The sequence below is a fragment of the Anoplopoma fimbria genome, chromosome 23 (assembly GCF_027596085.1).
Source record: "Anoplopoma fimbria isolate UVic2021 breed Golden Eagle Sablefish chromosome 23, Afim_UVic_2022, whole genome shotgun sequence".
NCBI lineage: Eukaryota > Metazoa > Chordata > Actinopteri > Perciformes > Anoplopomatidae > Anoplopoma > Anoplopoma fimbria.
The window spans coordinates 2,333,484-2,354,876 of record NC_072471.1 but is presented as its reverse complement, the minus strand read 5'-3'; the positions used below and the strand labels follow the sequence as shown (position 1 = coordinate 2,354,876).

General features: G+C 38.3%; 2 protein-coding genes across 2 annotated transcripts; one reads left to right on the top strand and one right to left on the bottom strand.

Moving 5' to 3' along the window:
- Positions 1 to 1,247: 1,247 nt before the first annotated feature.
- Positions 1,248 to 12,132, bottom strand: nup107 (nucleoporin 107). Its single transcript, XM_054624539.1, is given in 28 exon segments — positions 1,248 to 1,504; positions 1,618 to 1,785; positions 2,193 to 2,306; positions 2,472 to 2,551; positions 2,554 to 2,596; positions 3,055 to 3,215; positions 3,357 to 3,459; positions 3,937 to 4,043; positions 4,122 to 4,311; positions 5,366 to 5,481; positions 5,601 to 5,670; positions 5,768 to 5,816; positions 5,954 to 6,099; positions 6,561 to 6,620; positions 6,738 to 6,817; positions 6,948 to 7,038; positions 7,481 to 7,594; positions 7,682 to 7,757; positions 7,831 to 7,919; positions 8,032 to 8,103; positions 8,534 to 8,582; positions 8,706 to 8,821; positions 9,396 to 9,499; positions 9,600 to 9,735; positions 10,325 to 10,419; positions 10,584 to 10,673; positions 10,923 to 11,005; positions 12,025 to 12,132. Coding segments are annotated over 28 exon segments (2,718 nt in total). The 5' UTR covers positions 12,033 to 12,132; the 3' UTR covers positions 1,248 to 1,396.
- A 2,161-nt stretch (positions 12,133 to 14,293) lies between these two features.
- On the top strand, positions 14,294 to 20,569 carry slc35e3 (solute carrier family 35 member E3). Its single transcript, XM_054624625.1, has 8 exons — positions 14,294 to 14,558; positions 15,613 to 16,054; positions 16,545 to 16,655; positions 16,758 to 16,817; positions 17,462 to 17,560; positions 17,851 to 17,933; positions 18,511 to 18,595; positions 18,693 to 20,569. The coding sequence occupies exons 2-8, from the start codon at positions 15,659 to 15,661 to the stop codon at positions 18,792 to 18,794; spliced, it is 936 nt and encodes a 311-aa protein (XP_054480600.1). The 5' UTR covers positions 14,294 to 14,558; positions 15,613 to 15,658; the 3' UTR covers positions 18,795 to 20,569.
- The last annotated feature ends 824 nt before the right edge of the window (positions 20,570 to 21,393 follow it).

Sequence of the window (21,393 nt, the reverse complement as noted above, 5' to 3'; positions counted from 1 at the left end):
ATTAAAATAATTGAATAAAATAGAATAGAACAGAACACAGGAATAGAATACAATTGAATTAATTTAGAACCTAATTTTAAGTAAGTTCTTTAGTGGGGTATATATAGTGAAAAATTAATTTTTAACATAAATAATTAATTAAGCCATGATTAACTGAACCTAATTTTAAGTAAGTTAACAGCCAATCAGTGTTGATGTTATCTAAGAGACAGGTGACAGACCAGGTAGGTGAAAAATTCTAATAATAATAATAATGTTTTTTTATTGTGTATTCATTATTCTGCTTTTTTCAAGGGAGGAAAAATGTTATTAAAGAATAATAATGCCTTAATCTGAATGAATTTGCAGTAAAACTATTTATTATACCTCATATAATGATGTGAACATTAATATTATACCTAATTTGTATTATTGCATGTTTATAAATGATCTCAATAACTTTGTCATTTTAATCCTATACAGTACCAGTCAACAGTTTGGACACACCTTCTCATTCAATGTTTTTTCTTTATTTTTATTTTTTTCTACATTGTAGATTAATATTGAAGACATCCAAACTATGAAGGAACACATATGGAATTATGTGGTAAACAAACAAATGCTCAACAAACCAGAATATGTTTTATATTTTAGATTCTTCAAAGTAGTTGAATGAGAAGGTGTGTCCAAACTTTTGACTGGTACTGTACAACTACACATACACTATATTAAACATTACATTATTATATTGTGTGTGTTTTACACATTATTCTTAGAATTCTTATTTAATTTAAAGGTATTGTACTTCCAAGACCCTGGAAATAACAGTTTGGGCTCCTCAGTCCACTGAGGCTCGACCGCCGCGAAATAACAGCTGTTCTTTTCCTGCTATGACAAGACTAAATGTCTGCTGTAAAAAAAAAAGGTCTATCAAACTCCCCACTTCCTGCCCTTAGACCACCAAAATTAATGTTTTCTTTAAATGTTAAGACTTTATCAAAATATGGCATTTAATCTCCTGAAAAATGATGTCTTTATTCACAATTTTTTCTTGGAAAAATTGATTCTCAAAATAAATCTTTTGACTGTACAATTTATGACTTAACTCGCAAAATCTCAGATGATTTTTTTCTATAATAATTTACCCATATACATTTAACTGCTGTAAAACACTTTACACAAATGAATTAGATGGAAGCCACAAAACACTAACAACATTTATCTGTTTACGATGGCCTTTAGTTCATTGACAGCTCAAAAGTAACAACATTTTTAAAACCTTTTTTAATAAAGTTTACATGAAACCACTAGAGGAAAACAAAAACTTTTATTTCGAAAAAAACAAGACAATCCAAAAAAAGCAACAGTGATTTAAACACTGCTCTGTGTGTATGTATGTGTGAGTGTGTGTGTGTGTTCATGGCTGTAACTCGTAGCCCAGCGGGTCGAGTCCTCGGTCCAACAGAGCGAGCGACGACTCCCTCAACTTCTGGAGGAACCGCCTCAGCTCCTCTTTAGAGAAAACCTGAATTTGTGGAGAAAAACAGAAACACCGTTAAAAACCGTGCCAGTTCAGAAAAGAAAAAGAACAAGAAACATTAACTCTTTGTACAGGATCAATAAAATCGCTTTAGTTACCTGGTAGAGGCGGTGCTGGTCCGATGAGATGATGTCAGCGAGGCGCAGCGCCTCCTGGTGTCTGGAGGAGTTCTGCAGCACGCTGAGCAGCAGGAAGCTGAGGCGAGGCAGACACAGAGAACGCAGCGCCGCCATCTGGTGGCTGCGCTCTGCATCCAGCTCTGAGTCCTGAAAACACAAACAATCAATCCATTTATGAACCGAGCAAACATGCAAATAATTGTTTCTATAAGTCAATTAGACAACAAAAATTCTGATTTGATCATCTTGTAAAGCCATATTTATACTGAATGTATTTATGTTGAATAGGAAGGGATATAACCAAAATGGAAAACTATTCCTTTACATTTTCTTTTACAGAATCTACCATTTCAGACCCAGGAACTTTTGAACCAGAGGAGCTAAACAAGGAACATAAAGGGCTTTTTTAATCACCTGGAGCTATCGAACAGGAAATAAATTCAGTCACTGGTTCCTTCAGTGTAAACGCAGGTTTAGTTCCTTAATTCCTCAAAAGTTCCTGCAGTGGAATTCCCCTAAACGTACAGTTCATGCATCGTGTGGTAAACATGTACCTCTCTGTTGTCGATCATCCAGCCTCCGTCTACGAACAGCAGCACGTTGTAGATTCTTTCTTTCACATCTTCAGTTAAAACGTCCAGACGGCTCGACCAGGCAGACAGGGAGGACTAACACACACATGTATGGTAGTAAGTATTACTGTTAAAATAAGTAATTTTACTTTGTTGTACTGGTACTGTTACTTAAAAAATAGTGTGTGTGTGTGTGTGTGTGTGTGTGTGTGTGTGTGTGTGTGTGTGTGTGTGTGTGTGTGTGTGTGTGTGTGTGTGTACCTGGTACTCCTTTTCTCTCATCTCATTGGCTACTCTCTCGGTGAATTTGGCCTCGGGGGCCGGTGCCGGCTTCTGGGGGCCGAGCTGCTGTGACTGAACCAGTCAGTGAACGCCTCGTGAGCTTCCTGTTAGGACAGAAAAAAGACATTCAGATCAATAAACCTTATTGATCATAACAGAACAGACTGAAGTAATGCTGCAGCTCCAGTGCTGGTATGATCTAATGATTATTTAAAATTTACTTTACTTTTTAATAAAATTATATATAATAAAATACAATATAATATAAAAAATATAATAGAAAATAACAAATAGAAATAAAATAAAATAATAAAATAGAACTTAGAACTTGAAATGAATAGAATAAAATGGAAGAGAAAAGACTAAAATAAAATAACATAACATAAAATAAAATAATGGAATAAAATAGAATAGAACAGAACACAGGAATAGAATAAAATAAAATTGAATTAATTTAGAACCTAATTTTAATTAAGTATTCAATAATATTATTATTACAGCCATGATAACTGTGTTAACAGCCAGATCAGTGTTGATGTTATCTAAGAGACAGGTGACAGACCAGGTAGGCTCTGATGCACAGGTGTTCTCTGATGGCGTTCTCGTCCTCAGCGGGCAGAGGCGTGGTCTGACCGACCCCCGACCACTGGCAGTAGATCTCCCTCATCGAATCCTCTGGAACTTTAGAGAACACCGCCTTGGCTGCGTCGTGTTTCTGCACCGCTGTGAGAGAGAGAGACGGTCAGATAGACGCAATGCATTGTGGTCCTTGCAGTTGACCTCTGAATGTCCCATGACAAGTCGAGACAGTCGAGATGAATAAATGAATAACGTAGGATTAATAATAACAACAAAAAAAGGTACCCAGAAACTTCCTCATGATGGCGTTGGACTGTTTTAGGGACTCGGCTCGATGGCCGGGGTCAAACAGCAGCCAATCGATGACATCGATCTTCCTTAGGTCCTCCTATCAGAGCACAGAAAACAAAGTAACTACACCTAGTTCAACACATACAACTATAGCAAAATTAGGTTTATTAAAAAGAGCTTTTATCAAATAAAATAAATCTTTGTCGCATTTGTGAATTTTATGTTTCTAAAGGCCTTTATACTCACCTTTAATTACAAATTTGGTAAAATGTTGTATAGCCTAAGATAATGTAAGATATATTATTTAATTTCATAAAAGCAAAATGCTCAGAGTGAATCTGGGTTCCCTCTGGTAAACACTTACAGTGTTTATGTCTAAGGCTTTTATTTTGAAAGGTAAGAACAGAAGGAGTGGATCTGGTCTTCACAGCCTTTGTCAAGGTTGAAAGAAGTAATAAAGTTTGATATCTTGGTTCAAACTTCAGCACTTCCGCTTTTATCTTCAGTGCGAATGTTTAGAAAATCTACCTTGTTCTGAAAACAATGATGCCACCACGGTGTGTGAAGTCTGTACCTTTGTAGTTCCCATCTCCAGCGTCTGGTTGTGGTGTGTGAACTCCGTCTCATCCTTCTCTCTCACAGTCTCCACCACCAGCTTGGTTACCGCGGCAACATCCAGACCTACACAGACAGCAGGTCAGTATTCACTCAGTTATCAAACCGGCATAAGTAGTGTGTATGTTGTTTTTTTTGTCTCACCGGCGTCGGTGGCGAGCTGCAGGCAGCGAGGACGCAGCTCGGGCTGGCTGACCGTCTCCAAGAAAGCGGCGTACTGGACGGTGGCGAGCTCAGCGGGCAGCTGGCTAACGTAGCTCGCCACGAGGTCGGTCTGCTGATCCTGGATCAGAAGGGTGACGTACGCCTTCAGGACATCAACACACACCTCCTCCTTAAAGAGAGAGAGACAAACAGGTGAGCAACCGTCTCGCTTCTGAATGAATGCGCTAAATGAGATGTTCATCACCAAAGTTTTATCACAACTCATCCTCTGTGGAACAGGAAAATGTTAATCACATTCACTCTCCTTTTAAACTGCTGTGTGGACAACATTTGTTACTTTCCTAGCAATCCCTCCAATAGTTTTCGAGAGATTTCACACAAAAAAACAACAACACTAGAGGACAAGTCAGAGGTTGATCAAAGTCAGTAGGATTCAACCTCTGGGGATCATGAATAGCTTCGTTTCTACCAAGAAGTTCCTGGTATTTTAAGTCCTTGGACTACATTTGAAGGAATAAAAAAAGTTTATTTTACCCGTAGTTCTCTGTGTTTAAAGACTGTGAAGATTAAGGAAATTAATCTAAAGAACACGTTAAAAATACTATTTATAAACTTAAGGTTTTGTTTCACTGCTGCACGATGCAATGAATGAAATTTAGAGTAGCAAAATGAAACTAAGAGCGTCTGTCTCCACATAACATCATCTGTTGAGTGTTTGATGTTTATATATTTGTGCTTCAGAGCGTAAACCATGGAAAATATATATATTTTTTGCTGTCTCTCTCTTTTCTACCGTTACACAAAATCTCTTTTTCTCTCCGTCTTTGCAGGAAGCCGACAGCAAAGCTTAACTTTAATTTAAATGTTATCAAACTATGAGAAATGCTCTCATAAATCAACCTAAATCAATACTAGAAACTTCCTCGATTATGAATAAAGCGGTACACGAGTTGAAGCAGCGGCGCTGAGTGAGTTTGACCAATCAATGAGAGTCGTCAAACTTCCTGTACTTTCATTGAGTACTTTTTCCGACCAAAACATTTTTGGGGATAAAATGTCCCCAGAACTTAATTAAGAGCCAATGCAGTCGAAAATCAGAGTTCCTATGTCGAAAAAAAAGAGCTTATGCGTGCACCAAACTTCACGGCAATCCACCCCATTAATGTAAAGATACTTCAGTCTGGATTTGACGTGTTAGATTTGATTAATTTGTTTTATTTTACCTTCAGCGCCAAACCCAGAGAGCGGTAAAACAGCAGCAGGTGAGTCATGAAACGCAGCAGGTGGGAGGGGAGGGGCTTAGAGGCTGACAGCCAATCAGAGAACTCCTCCAACAGACCTGAGATGCGGGGACAGAGAGAAGTTTAGGGATGGAAGTTGTTTTTTAATAATGTGATTCTTTTCCTTCTTGGTTGTTAGAAATTTGATTTCAGAGGTCAAAGGTCAGAGGTGACTTACCGTCCAGGTCTCCCAAGATGACAAACTTCTGGATGACGTGGTAATGCTCTTTAGTCTCCTCCAACACCCTCTATACACACACATATAGATAGAAAGAAGCTGGTTTAATGTGTGTGTGTTCAGTCATGTGACTCAACAATCACATTCAGTTTGTGTGTGAGTTTCACCTTCAACTCTGAGGCTTGAAGTTCCTCAAACACCTTTTCCATCGTCCAACTGAAGAGAGAGAAAAATGAGTATTTAAGTATCTTGTGATAAAACTACTTTATTTCTAATGTATTTTGTATGTATTACAGTCTGCTAATGACTGTATTTATGTATTTATGTGTATTTTATATTTGTGTGTGTCGTACTTGGCCTCCAGGTATTCTCGCGGCAGTGACTCCACTTCCTGGTGGGCCATACCCGACGACATCAGGTCCTTCTCAACCAGCGAGTCCACCATCACTCTGAAGTGAGCCCACACACAGTCCTCCCAAGATTCACACACTGCCAGGAGCTGAGACACACACACACACACACACACACACACACACACACACACACACACACACACACACACACACACACACACACACACACACACACACACACACACACAATTAGTTTGTTAATCATGAGGAGGATCAACACATAAAGCACCTGGAGCCTCGTTTTTTTTCTCAAATTGTTAACACTTGTGAGAACTTAAAAAAAAAAAAAAAAGGTTTGATATATAGATTTAATTATTTTACAATGTATTTTCAAAGAAGAAATTCAACTTTATTTTGTTTTATTTTTGTTTCTGCCATTATAACTGTGTTTTTCTGACACAAAAGAAGTGTTTGAGTTCTCACTATATATATATATATATATATATATATGCGTGTGTAGAGAAAAAAAGAGGCCACTGCTTTTGGTTCAGAGGGTTAATAACATAACATCTGCACAAACAAACACAATACAAATTCATAACGTTACCGGTTTGAGGTTTCCACTGAGGCCGGCGTAGATCGCTCTCTCGTATCTGTTTAGCTGCTCCTGAAACAGACAAACACACTCAGCAGGTCAATGTTACATGTTTCATTTGGTGGTTTTGTGTTCCTACGTCAGTACTACAAAGAAGTAAAGAAACGAGGTGTTTGTTGTGTGTTGTACCTCCTCAGCCATCCTCCAGCAGCAGGCCTTCCAGATTCCTCTGTGAGGGTTTCCTTCCACGGCCTGTAGCTCTACACTCACTGCAGAGAGAGAGAGGAGACGAGAGGTTACTCTGGGCCGGTGACATCATCATGACGTGTTTGTGTGAATACTGTAATAAACAAAACTCTCTTGTTTATTACAGAGGTCGTATTTGGGGTCAGAGGTTACCTGAGGTCCTGTTGGGGTCGTGGTAAAGTTTCCAGCCTTCCAGAGTTGCTGCTCTCCAGGCCTGACCACAGCGCTTACACAGCCTCTGAGCCTACACACACACACACACACACACACACACACACACACACACACACACACACACACACACACACACACACACACACACACACACACACTTTGGTTAAATTAAATGTTTTTTTAAAAGACACTGGCCTTTTAAAGACAGCATGAACCACAATCTGTGCCCTTGCTAGAAATGCCACAATATGAGATACTTAGATTCTCATAACGTTCTAATTTTCCTACGCTCATTTTTAACTAAAAAGGAGCTTGAACGCCTCATAATGCAACCTCCTTTAACGCTGTTAGCTCCATTATTATATTGTCCCTCTGTCTCTCTACCTCCCCGTTTGTCCCTCCTTCTATCTACCTCCCCGTTTGTCTCCCCATCTCCCCGTTTGTCTCTCTACCTCTTTGTTTGTCTCTCTGTCCCTCTACCTTCCCTGTTTATCCCCCCCCCGTCTCTCTACCTCCTCGGTCATCCCCGCTCTGATCAGGGTGAACAGGTTCTTCAGCAGTCTGGCGTCGTCCTCTCTGTCCAGGTCGGCCAGAGGACGCTGCTGCCGGAGAGGAGCGTCCGGGTCCTGAACACAAACACACACGTTATGTCGAGTATTCAGACACACTAGGGGACCAGGATGTGTTGGTGTTGTCGTGGTAACAGGCCTCACCAGCTCAGTGACCAGAGGGATGGTGAAGGAAGCGCCGCTCTTCCTCCTCAGCTTCAGAGCATGAAGGGTGTTCTCCCTAAAAACACACATTTAACTTTATATAATGATCTTAAAACACACGACTGTAGACGAGATATTTAGAAACTCACCAGCAGACGTTTTTGGCGTAATATTCAATATTATCAGAAAAATCTCCAATCTGATCCTTGGCGATGCTCTCCAGCCAATCAACGACCAGCTGCAACACAAAACAAACTTTTATTAGCAGTTGCCTCCTGATCCAAACAAATTGATTTCTTTAAATATCATGTTTGATAGTGTGTGTGTGTGTGTGTGTGTGTGTTTGTTACCTGACTCTGACGTATGACGGCATCCCGCTGGAAAAGCTGCTCCACCACGACCTTCTCACTCTCACTGGGAACCTTCACACACAAACACAACATCTTAACTTCATTAAGTTTGTGTGTAAAGTGTGTGTGCGTTTGTGTGTGTGTCTGTTAGTTTCAAATAATGACGATCACTGGGGGGAAATTTGATGATACATTAAGTCAGATGTGTATTTAAGGGTAAGAGTATGTTAAAACAAGTGTGTTATTAAAGAGTATATTATATTCATGAACGCTGTTTTGGTCGCAGTAGTTGGCAGTAAAAAAGTTGTAAAAAGCCACTGAACACTAAAGCAGACAGACAGATGATTCCCTCGGTCGCCAGAACATAAATACGTAGCTTATTGCTAACAAGTTCTTCATATCAATTTAAAAAGGTGATATGTGTTTACAACTTATTTGTCCAAAAAATAATCTGTTAATGCAGCTTTCAGAGTGTGCGTCTGTGTTTGAACGTCACACTCACCACCATGTCTGTCATGATGTCATCTTCCAGCGCCAACTGGACCCGGTCCCTGCAGAGACAGACAGGTGATCAATCAGAGTCAAAGAGGACGGACAGACGGACAGACAGACAGACAGACAGACAGACAGACAGACAGACAGACAGACAGACAGACAGACAGACGGACACCTACCTGTACAGGGAGGTGATGAGTCTCCAGGAGCAGTTCTCCTGCTGCAGCAGCCAGCGGACTCCGGCTGTCTTACTGTTCTGTCCCGCTCTGAGGACCACAGACTGCAGCACATCCACCTTAAATACGGTGACGGAGAAGAAGGTGAGAGATCAGACTGAGGGCTCAGTTCATTAGTGAGCTTTAGGAGGTGTATTTTGGAAATTTGGACAGAGCCAGGCTAGCTGTTTCCCCCTACTTCTAGTCTTTATGCTAAGCTAAGCTAACCACTTCTTAAGGGAATAGTTCAACATTTTTGGGAATATACAGTACCAGTCAAAAGTTTGGACACACCTTCTCATTCAATGGTTTTTCTTTATTTTTATTTCTACATTGTAGATTAATATTGAAGACATCCAAACTATGAAGGAACACATATGGAATTATTTGGTAAACAAAAAAAAGCTCAACAAACCAGAATATGTTTTATATTTTAGATTCTTCAAAGTAGTTGAATGAGAAGGTGTGTCCAAACTTTTGACTGGTACTGTACTTATTCTTGCTAAAAGTCAGATAAGAAGATAGATACCATTCTCATGTGTGTGTGTTAAATATGAAGCTACAGCCAGCAGTTTGTTAGCGTAGCTTAGCACAATGATTGGAATGGAAGGGAAACAGCTAGCCTGCACAGACTAACACACACACAAAGCCTACCTTGTCCTGTAAGAGTGTCTGGTAATCCTCAAGCAGCTCAAACACGGCAGTGGAAGAGTTTTTCTGGAAGGACGTGAGGAATTCTGGGAAAAGACTGGCAGCCGCTGGAAAAGATAAATATGTAAATATTTTTTTGAACGACAACGTTAAGAGGAAAGCTTGTAAACTAGCAGAGTGGGATTGGGGAGCGTTTGTTTCACTCACCGGCCTCGCCAGGGTCGTCCTCCTTCAGCAGGGCGGAGCTTAGGTTGGTGATGTCGTCTGTGAAGAAGCTGGTGTTCTCCATTCCCGAAACGGGGGAGATGTACATGCTGTTGGTCCAATCACTGTCATCCAAATTCTGGACACAGAGACGGCACGTTAGTGATAACCCTGGATGTTTTTCACACTTTTTGTGCCACGACAAATTGTCTTTTTTTGTTCTATAAGAGTCAGACTAACGCACAAACCACTTGTACAAACAGATGTGTTAATAAGGTAAATGTAGTAGGGATTTAAAAGAACTTGTGGCTATTAAAAATTCTAATTTTCTCTTAGATACCAACAAACTAAATGAGCGGCCAGACCTGTGGTATGAGCTGTTGTTCTTTGTATTTCTTGGATGTCATTTTTGTGAATGAAACTCACCCACAAATGCAGTGAAAAGAGTAGCCTTATATAGAAATGTATGGGTGTCAGTTATACAAACGATCAAATCTCATTAATGTGAACCTCCTCATGAACAGATTGCAAAATTGAATTAGAAGTTTTCGACATGTTTGTCCAGAGAGTTTTCACAATCAAACTGTTGTAAAAGTAAGTTTCACTGAAAAATGTTTAAGATAAGAAAACAATAAATATTCTAGCATTATGTCCAATGATCGTGTGTGTGTGTGTGTGTGTGTGTGTGTGTGTGTGTGTGTGTGTGTGTGTGTGTGTGAGTGTCTCACCATACTGCTGAGGGCGTTTCTGGGTGTGTGTATGTATCGAGGCGTTCGACCTGCCGGAGCCATAATGGAGGAAACATCTGGAACTCTGGGAGTTACTGAGAGAAAAAGAGAGATGTGAGGGGAGACAGGGGATTTGATTAAATATATTTTTGGTATTAGAAGATAATCAATAATCAGCTGTGTGTGTGTGTGTGTGTGTGTGTGTGTGTGTGTGTGTGTGTGTGTGTGTGTGTGTGTGTGTGTGTGTGTTGTGTCGTACCAGCCTGTCTGAACAGTGAAGCAGGAGTGTTCCTAATCAGGGAGCGTGCTGGTGTTGCCGTGGAAAGGACCGGGCTGCCGGGTGACGGGACTGAAGCCAACAGTCAGGGAAACAACAATACTGACAGTTCTGACATTAATAATCAATACTGGTAGTGAAGGTTATATTTGAGGCCTCAAAGAATAGAATCAATAGTGTATAAAATGTAAAGAAAGAAATATAAAAACACCCCTCACAAGGTCTTCATGTAACTTTTTAGATCCTACACATGGTCCAAATCCAGTTAAAGATATTAAATATGAAGATAAACACACACATTATTTTCCAGCTGAAGGATACAAGCCACCTTCTTCCTCCTCCTTCGGGCGGCGACCGTCACCTCGTCGTCTCGAACCACCGGAGACGGCAGCTCATTCTGACCCCTTTGAAGGAAAGACGAGTACGTATAAATACATAAGCAACAAATATTACTTCATCCCACACAGTCCCTGGCTGGATTGCAAAGTATTGTGTGACTTTGACATGAAAACGTGAACGTAAAGCTCTAATGTGGCAGCTTGTATTTGTTGAGCTTTGAGCAGAAGGAATAAAATATTAGCTTGCAAAATAATGTAAGAAGTTATAGTTGAAGTGTGACAAATGTTTCACAGATGCAGCAGTATTTTTGTTACGTTTCTAGCCATCTTGTATGTGTTTGAACAGTGTTATAAGAAGTATTCTCATCTTTAACTTTAGTAAAAGTAGTAGTTTAACTCTGTTACAAGTAAATAATCATGCATTTAACATTCAAAAAGTATGAAAGTATACAGATCATAATAAACCTAAAGTGCTAAAAGTGAAAGTAAATGAATACAAAGTGGTAATTATGCAGAATGGCTCATTTCAAAATGATAAATATTAATTTATTAGATTATAATGTTGATGCACTTCAATGTTGCAGCTGATAAAACTGGAGCTGCTTTTAATTACTTTACTAATTACTTATACAGACTAATGCTGAGTATCTTAAACTATAATATACATCATAACTAAGTAGTTTATTTGTATATTTTATCAATAATCTGTGTTGCTAATATATAACTTAACTAACTATTCATTAACACTTAACCTTTGGGTAATCAATATCTGTATTTATCTCCAATAACTGACCCACAATCAGGCCATTAGCTCTGCTTAAACATGTCAACAGTGCAGAAAACAGCAGTTAGCCGGCTAGCATCTGCATTGATTATGAACGGTATCGTTAGCCCGAGCTAACACAGTAAAGTAGCCGGTTAGCATCGGCATTGATTATGAACGGTAACGTTAGCCCGAGCTAACACAGTAAAGTAGCCGCTCTAGCAGGCTGAATAACAAGCTAACAGTTCAACATGTATGAGTACAAATATAACTATGAATGTAAAAGCTGATTAATGGTTAAATAGTCAGAAGTTTATTTTACCAGTCCATGATACTGGGCTGCTAATTCCCGCTTCACGAGGCTTGACAGGATTCTTCTTCGTTGGTCTTCAGCTTGTTCTTCTTCTTCTTCGTTTGAATTCCCGGTAGACTTGGCGCTACGCAACCGTATGCTGCCCCCTCAGTTCATTGCATTACATTACATTATTATTTAATTACATTACATTACATTATATTATATTATATTATATTATATTATATTATATTATATTATATTATATTACATTACATTACATTATATTACAGTACATTACATTATTATATTATATTACAGTACATTACATTACATTACATTATATTATATATAACAGTACATTACATTATATTACAGTACATTACATTACATTACATTATATTATAGTACATTACATTACATTATATTACAGTACATTACATTACATTATATTACAGTACATTACATTATATTACAGTACATTACATTACAGTACATTACATTATATTATATTACATTACATTACATTACATTACATTATATTACAGTTACATTACATTACATTACATTACATTACATTATATTATATTACAGTACATTACATTACATTACATTACATTACAGTCATTTAGCAGATGCTTTTATCCAAAGCATTACATTACAGTCATTTAGCTACAACAATAAGTGTATTCAACATAGGTATTCAAGAGAACTACTAGTCACCAGAAGTCATAAGTGCATCTCCTTTCTTAAACAAGCATCTTAAAGCATAAACCAGAGCAAAAGTACAGTGCAGAAACAAACTAATACGAATACAATAAGTGCAACAAACTAATACGAATACAATAAGTGTAACAGACTAATACGAATATAATAAGTGCTAAGTGGAAGGCTCAGGGTAGTACTTCTTGAGTCACAATATACAGTACCAGTCAAAAGTTTGGACACACCTTCTCATTCAACTACTTTGAAGAATGTAAAATATAAAACATATTCTGGTTTGTTGAGCATTTGTTTGTTTACCACATAATTCCATATGTGTTCCTTCATAGTTTGGATGTCTTCAATATTAATCTACAATGTAGAAAAAAATAAAAAATAAAAATAAAGAAAAAACATTAAATGAGAAGGTGTGTCCAAACGTTTGACTGGTACTGTATAGCAGTGGTTCTCAATCTTTTTTCAGCGATGTACCCCCTGTGAAACACTTTTTCAGCCAAGTACCCCCTAACCAGTGCAAAGCATTTTTGGTGGAAAAAAAGATGTAATACTAAGCGCTCTGCCATCAGTGTCTGATTTATTAAACTGTCAACACTGACGATTGCATTGTTGCATTGAATTCAGTTCATGAACTTACACTTATATTTTATTGAATATTTATTAAATAACTATTTTTAAAGGATTTTTGAATGGATGCTAATTTTAAATATATTTTTTTAAAATCTCACGTACCCCCTGGAGTGCCTTCACGTACCCCCAGGGGTACACGTACCCCCATTTGAGAACCACTGCTGTATAGGATTAAAACGACAAAGTTATTGAGACCATTTATAAACATGCAATAATACAAATTAGGTATAATATTAATGTTCACATCATACAAGACACAGTATTTAGTTGTTAACAAAGTCATACCTGTGATATAATCATTTGGTTCTTTTATTTTTTTCCCAGTCTGGATTTAGTTTTCACGGTTTCCTGTGTGTGGTGAGTCATCTGTCGCTATAAATGTGCTTTAAATTGAGGTAGCCTTTTATCTCCTTGCTAGAATACATACAGTACCAGTCTCATTCAACTACTTTGAAGAATGTAAAATATAAAACATATTCTGGTTTGTTGAGCATTTGTTTGTTTACCACATAATTCCATATGTGTTCCTTCATAGTTTGGATGTCTTCAATATTAATCTACAATGTAGAAAAAAATAAAAAATAAAAATAAAGAAAAACCATTAAATGAGAAGGTGTGTCCAAACTTTTGACAGGTAAAATAAGATAATCCTTTATTAGTCCCGCAGCGGGGAAATTTACAGGTACTGTATACGATTAAAACAACAAAGTTATTGAGATCATGCAATAATACAAATTAGGTATAATATTAATGTTCACATCATACAAGACACAGTATTTAGTTGTTAACAAAGTCATACCTGTGATATAATCATTTGGTTCTTTTATTTTTTTCCCAGTCTGGATTTAGTTTTCACGGTTTCCTGTGTGTGGTGAGTCATCTGTCGCTATAAATGATCTCTGCTGTAGTTCCGCCTCCAGTCCGCCAGTGGGCGATGTTGCTCAACACACGCGTTATTCGACGGCTCACGGAGGAAACAGGAACACACGGGGTGGTTTGTAAGCCAGGAATCATGACTGTATTCTGCAGGAGAGCAGGGACCTAAAATTATCCAGGACAGTAACGGGAGTTTGGTGGCTTTGTAGTCCGACAGCCGGGGCGGGACCCTACCTTACCGGGACCCTACCTTACCGGGACCCTACCTTACCGGGACTGTTCGTTTTACCGGGACCCAGACAGATAGAAGTAGACGCATGGACAGATGGAGACACCAGGTAAACTTTTCTTATTGCGTGGCAGAATGAGAGAAAGACAGACAGACAGGCAGAGAGACAGACACATAGAGAGACTTATGTTATGTCCAAATGTCTTTAACTATACTGTGTTAGTTCTGTATAAATGACAAACTATTTATCAGAGTTTTCCATTTCAAACTTATGTATTTTTTTTTCTTTTACTCTGTTGCATTGATATTTAATCAGCATTATTCAGTTATAAATGGTGGAAGTTATAAAAAATGTAAAAATGTAATAACATTTTAACTTTATATAAAGTATTTAATCTTAGCTTCACATTTTCCAGCTATAACATGAATATGCATCATGAATAATATTAGAATGATATCATAAAGTAGTGTGACACTGAAATGGGGCAATTCTGTTGCAAAATGAGTACTTTTACTTTTGGTACCATCACTGACAAAAGTTGTGTACTTTTGAAGGCAGGGCTTTTACTAAACAAGGAAGTGTTTTTGCGTTATAGTACCACTTCTGTAAAAATAACAGAAAAAAAGTAGAATGTTAAAAAGATGTATCATGATAAGAAATTCTTGTGCCAGAGTTTTACTAAAGATTACAACAGAAGAAAAAACAATAGAATACAAATATAAAATTATATGAACTATAGAATAACAATTATTAAGCATAAAGAAATAATACGGACACACAATGCAAAATGTAACATGATATAAATCATGAGTAAAGTCAATAAACAAAGTGCAAATTCAACCAAAATAGAAAAGTTAAATACAACAACAAAGATTATGTACAAGAATAAAAATATTAAGTGTATAAGAAGTGATGCTAACACCAGTGCCTAAACTAAATACTAAAATATAAAAATAATATTCAGTATGATATTGAAAGAGATATTGTCAATGATATTGAAAAAGTAGTAGAAAGCTATATTGCACATTGATTAATCAAAATAATAATGCACAATGTTGAAAAAACTAATATTGCACCTTATTGTTGTAAATAAGTTGGAGTAACATGATAATTAATGTCTGAAGTTGAAGACTTTCTAACATTCACTTTATCTGTTTTGCAGCGTGAACAGTTTCTCTGAGTTAAACAAAGCTCGGCTCCGTTAAACCATGACGCTGCTTAATTTATCGGCCAACAGGCGCATTGTCGCCGGCCTGCTGGTCAACCTGCTGTCCTCCATCTGCATCGTCTTCATCAACAAATGGATCTACGTTCACTACGGCTTCCCCAACATGACGCTGACCCTCGTCCACTTCGTGGTCACCTGGCTGGGACTTTACATCTGCCAGAAAATGGACATTTTCTCCCCTAAAAGCCTCCCAGTTCGGAGGATTGTGTGGCTGGCGCTGAGCTTCTGCGGGTTCGTGGCCTTCACCAACCTTTCCCTGCAGAACAACTCGATAGGAACATACCAGCTGGCCAAAGCCATGACCACGCCCGTCATCATCCTCATCCAGACCACCTACTACAAGAAGACCTTCTCCACCAAGATTAAACTCACACTGGTGAGGAAAGTTTTCTCCTTGTGACAGTAATCTGAACATAGTAGCTGGTTTATAAAGTTCTTCTCCACAAGCCAGAACTTGACGGGTCCAGACAAAGGGTTTGGTTTGGGTAGGGTGGTTGCATAAAGCTTTGGCTTGGAATTGGCTAAATTTGGGCTTGGAAATAGCAAAAATGAGGCTTGGAAATTTGGGCCTTAAAATAGCAAAAAAAATGGGCTTGACAATAACCAAATTTGGACTTTAAAATAGGAAAAAATTGGGCTTGAAAATAACCAAATTTGGACTTGAAAATAGTGAAATTTGGGCTTGGGAATTGCAAAAGATTGGGCTTGGAAATTGCAAAAGATTGGGCTTGAAGATAGCAAAAATGTAGGGCTTGGAAATATCAAGAATTGGACTTGAAAATTTGGGCTTGGAATTAGAAAGATTTGGGCTTGGAAATAGCCAAAATATAGTCTCGTACTTCTGTAATTGCATTATGTTTCTCCAGGTGCCCATCACATTAGGCGTGATATTGAACTCGTACTTTGACGTGAAGTTCAACCTGCTGGGGACAATGTTTGCGACGCTGGGTGTTCTGGTGACGTCGCTTTACCAAGTGGTGAGTAAATATAAACACTGAAATAAGAAACAAAGTTGTTTCTGTGAAATTAACAAGAATAAACTAAATCTCTCTCTCTCTCTCTCTCTCTCTCTCTTTCAGTGGGTGGGAGCTAAACAACATGAGCTCCAGGTGAACTCTATGCAGCTTCTGTACTATCAGGTATGACTTCTAATGTGATACTATAGCTTGAAATCGTATTGATACCATAACAGTACAAGGGTCACCTAGTACTCTTAGTAAGATCTGCTGATAGTTAGTCTTATCATTTTGTTTATTCACACCGCCGAATGCAATAGTCATGCTGACAGTAGCTTTCTGCTAAACCGGTCAATGGACTGGACAATGACCTACTTGTTTTCTTGGAACTTGATTTTGGACTTTTTCCCCTTAATCTGTTGACTTGTTGGCCTTTAACCTGGAACTTGACTTGGAACCTGTAGGCCATGACTTGATGGTCTTTACTTGGGACTTGATTTGGGACTTGTTGGTTTTGACCAGGGACTTGATTTGGGACTTGTTCCTCTTCATTTAGAACTCAGCTTGGGAACCTTTGGCCTTGACTTGGGACTTGAGTTGGGATTTGTATCCTTGACTTAACTTGTTGGCCTTGACTTCTTGGTTTTGACTTTGGACTTGACTTGGGATTTGTTCCCCTTCATTTGGGACTTGACTGGGGACATGTTTATTTTGACACGGGACAAGGGATCCCTGTATATTAATACTGTGACTGTAATAGTATTGTGTTATATTAATACATAATGTGATGTAACAACAGTAATATTAACACTGTTCTGTCCTCTCAGGCTCCTCTGTCGTCGGGCTTCCTGCTCTGCGTTGTTCCTCTGTTTGAGCCGCTGACTGGAGACGGAGGAATATTTGGACCCTGGTCTCTTGCTGCTCTGGTCTCTGGACTCAACATCATACATACATACATACATACATACATACATACACACACACACACACACACACACACACACACACACACACACACACACACACACACATACATACATACATACATACATACACATACAAACACACAAAATATATACTATGTCAAAATGTATGTGTTAGCAAAGATTTGCGTTACAACTATACTACGTTGGAACTTCCAAACAACTGGTGCAACTCAGGCTTTTATTGTGAACCCCCAATGTTGCTATGGTAACACCCTACTCTTGTTGCCTAGGTGACGGTGCTGTTCTCTGCGGTGGTGGCGTTCCTGGTCAACCTTTCCATCTACTGGATTATTGGAAACACCTCGGCTGTCACGTATCCCAAAAATATATGGGAGTCCAAAGAGACTTCTTTGGTATTTGGGGTTCCTTCTGGCGGATTTGAGGGGTTTAAGGGTTTCTTTGGGGACTTGATGGCTTATTGTGATGAACTTTCTGGTTTCAGAAATTTTGGAGTTTTTAAGAATTCAGGGGGTCTTTGGTTTTCTTGAGGATGTCTTTGTGGTTTCTTTAAAAGGTTTCAGAACTTCTGGGGAAATGTTTCTGGTGCTCCTTAAGTCTTTGGTCTTCCTTTTGGTGGATTTAAAGGGGTTTGAGGGTTTCCTTGAAGTGGCCTTTTTTGTCTTGTGGAGGTTTGAATAGTTTGTGAAGAGCGTTCTAGTTTCTTTAAAAGGGTTTCAGAACTTCTGGGAAATGTTTCTGGTTTCTTGAAGTTGTCTTTGAATTTCTTGAGGAGGTCTTTGGTCTTCTCGTAGAGGTTTGTGGGAGAGTTAAAGGGGTTTCAGGTAGTCTTGGAAGGTTTCTTAGGTTTATTTAGGGTTGCTGGAGGTCTTGAGAAAATTATTCTAGAGGGGTTTCATATGTGTCGTTGTTCTCCTGACTCCACTTTGCAGCTACAACATGTTTGGTCATTTTAAATTCTGCATCACTCTGATTGGAGGATACCTGCTCTTCCACGACCCGCTGTCCATGAACCAGGTGAGTCTTCCTCTGCTGCTCTTAGGATTCAAACCAACAACCTTCTGGCTCCAACAACACAATCACCTGTCGGTCTGTCGTCCTGTCTCACTCTCAGGCACTGGGGATCCTCTGCACTCTGGCCGGTATCCTGTCTTACACTCACCTCAAGCTGACCGAACAGGAGGAGGGGAAGAGCCGCCTGGCTCAAAGACCATAGGCCGACTCACCTGTCAATCAACTGCACAGACTCCTGCCATTGGCCACCGGCTGCAGAGACTTCTTTATACATATTTTTAAATCTAATTAACAGTATTTTTTCAAGAGAGTACATTTTTTCATTGTGGCCCTCGACATTTCAACACATCCTCGGCTCTTTCTGCGTTTCTCTGCTCAACAACACTGATGTTTTTGTCTTTTAAGGGCAGCTGAAGCTCATCACAAAAATCAGACAATATCTTTTTTGTTTTGATCTGAAGTTCAAAGAAAATGCACAACTTTTTGGACGCAGGAGGTCAAATTCTGCTTACATTTTTCCCACAGCTACCTTCTATCTGTGGCGAGCTGTTGACGGATCTGGTGACCTTGGAGACATTCGGTATCCAATCAAAAGGAGGCTAGACGTTTATGTCATCGTAGAGTTGAAGGACAGACTCCATTAAAGTTTGAGCAAGGCACTAAACCAGATTAAGCAGACACTGAAAACAATATAATTATTAGTAAAATAGTTGTTGTACAGTAGAAAAGAGACGCAGCTCAACACTAAACAAAATGTTACATCGTCTCATACTCAGACTCTTTCTGTAAGGGATTTGTCATTTAATGAAAAGGTTTTTGCTCTTAAGTGAAAGTTGATTTATCATTTTGAATAACTGCTTGGCTGCACACATCCACTGTTATAACTCGATGGACACAGGAAAGGAGATGTGTTTGTAGTGAGATTGAAATATTTTTATTCACACACAAAGACTATCTTTTAATGTACCTTAACACTGACTCAGAACAAAAGTACTACTATTTCAAGACACCTGATCAACAATCAAACAGTATTTAAGTGTTGTTTAATATGCACTTTTGAGCCTAATTACAAATTACATTTCCAATCAAAAGCTAATGACTTAAAGGTGACATGATGAAATTGTCTGTAGCAGCGCTAGATGTTTTGTTTTTCTTTGTAATGTTGTGTTTTACATTCCCAGACTGAAGACTTTATATCATTTGCTTTAATAAAGATTTATTGAAGACAGAAAAAAAAGACCCACCAGCCATGAAAATTGTTGATTTTACACTGTTTAATTTTTTTAAACTTTTAATTTCTGTCTCTTTAGTGTCAATGAAAGTAAATGAATTCACAATGGGAATTTATTTTGCATAAAAAAAGCATTAAATAGAATAATAGAGCTTATTTATTTTATCTGGCCTCCTGTCATTTTGCAAAAGTGGCCCCTGAGAAAAAGTATTCCTGCTGTAAACCTTTCCTCTTAATATTTCACAGAGAGGAAGCTTTATATAGTTGTATAGATCGAAGCTAATAAACTACCAGAGCTTCCTCCATTACGGTGCACAAATTGTGTCGTCTTAATTCACCAAAGAAAAAGTTTGCATGGTTTTTACGACTGAATCAACTGGAGTGATTGAATTGGAATGGATTTATGTTAAACCTTTATACAGAACATTAACCAGATAAATCAAACTGCAGAAACATATTCTTTTCAGTGATTAAATAGTTTTTTTCTGGTTTTAAAATGTTTAAGGTCTAAGGTATTTCAGGTTATAGTTTGGTTTTGCTCTTTGTTTCATTCAGTGTTACTTTAATGTATGTTTTTCTTTATTTCTCTTTTATTTGTAGCATTTTGTTGGCAGAAAGTGTTACATTTTGATGAATGTCCGAGTTGAGATTGACTGATTTTCTACTTGAGAGGGAAGTTTTCTCGATTGTCATTTCACTTCACTGTGTCGAACGTTCTCAGTCTGCTGAATAAACACTGATGTAATGACTTTACAGCTGTTCGTTTATTTGCTGTTTGAAAGGTTGTAGAGTTTCCATGGATACAGACAGCTCTGGATGAAATATTTTCATTCAAATCCATCTATCTATCTATCTATCTATCTATCTATCTATCTATCTATCTATCTATCTATCTATCTATCCATCCATCCAATTAATACAATTCCATTCTTTTCACTCAAATACAATTTGTAACTCAACCAGGACTGTGTTTATTTCAAAAATGTCCACAGCAAGTAAAAGAAGAATTAGCAGCTGTCATATAAATATTTCCCTCTAAAGTTGTGGAGTATAAAGAAGTAAAGAATGTAAATACTGAAGTAAAGTACAAGTACTTCAGTTGAACGAGTCAAGTACTTCTATGGTGATTCAGAATGTGAACATAGTTTCATGTATTCTAACCACACCTAAAATGTAGTTTTCCTGTGAACAGCTCTTCTGTCTCGCTTTTCTGTGGCTCAGAGCTGAGCTGTCAGTACCACCGTGTGTGTGTGTGTGTGTGTGTGTGTGTGTGTGTGTGTGTGTGTGTGTGTGTGTGTGTGTGTGTGTGTGTGTGTGTGTGTCAGTCATTAACACTGTGTCAATAAAGCTACAAAAGGAAGCCTTGTTCACACACACACACACACACACACACACACACACACACACACACACACACACACACACACACACACACACACACACACAGTTTGGCTGTGCAGAGAGGAACTGTCAGATGAATGAATGAGAGGAAAGAGTGTGTGTTTAAAATATGTGTAGTCTCTAGAGGAGGAAAATCTGAAAGTTTCTGTAAAACAACCTCAGTTCTGTT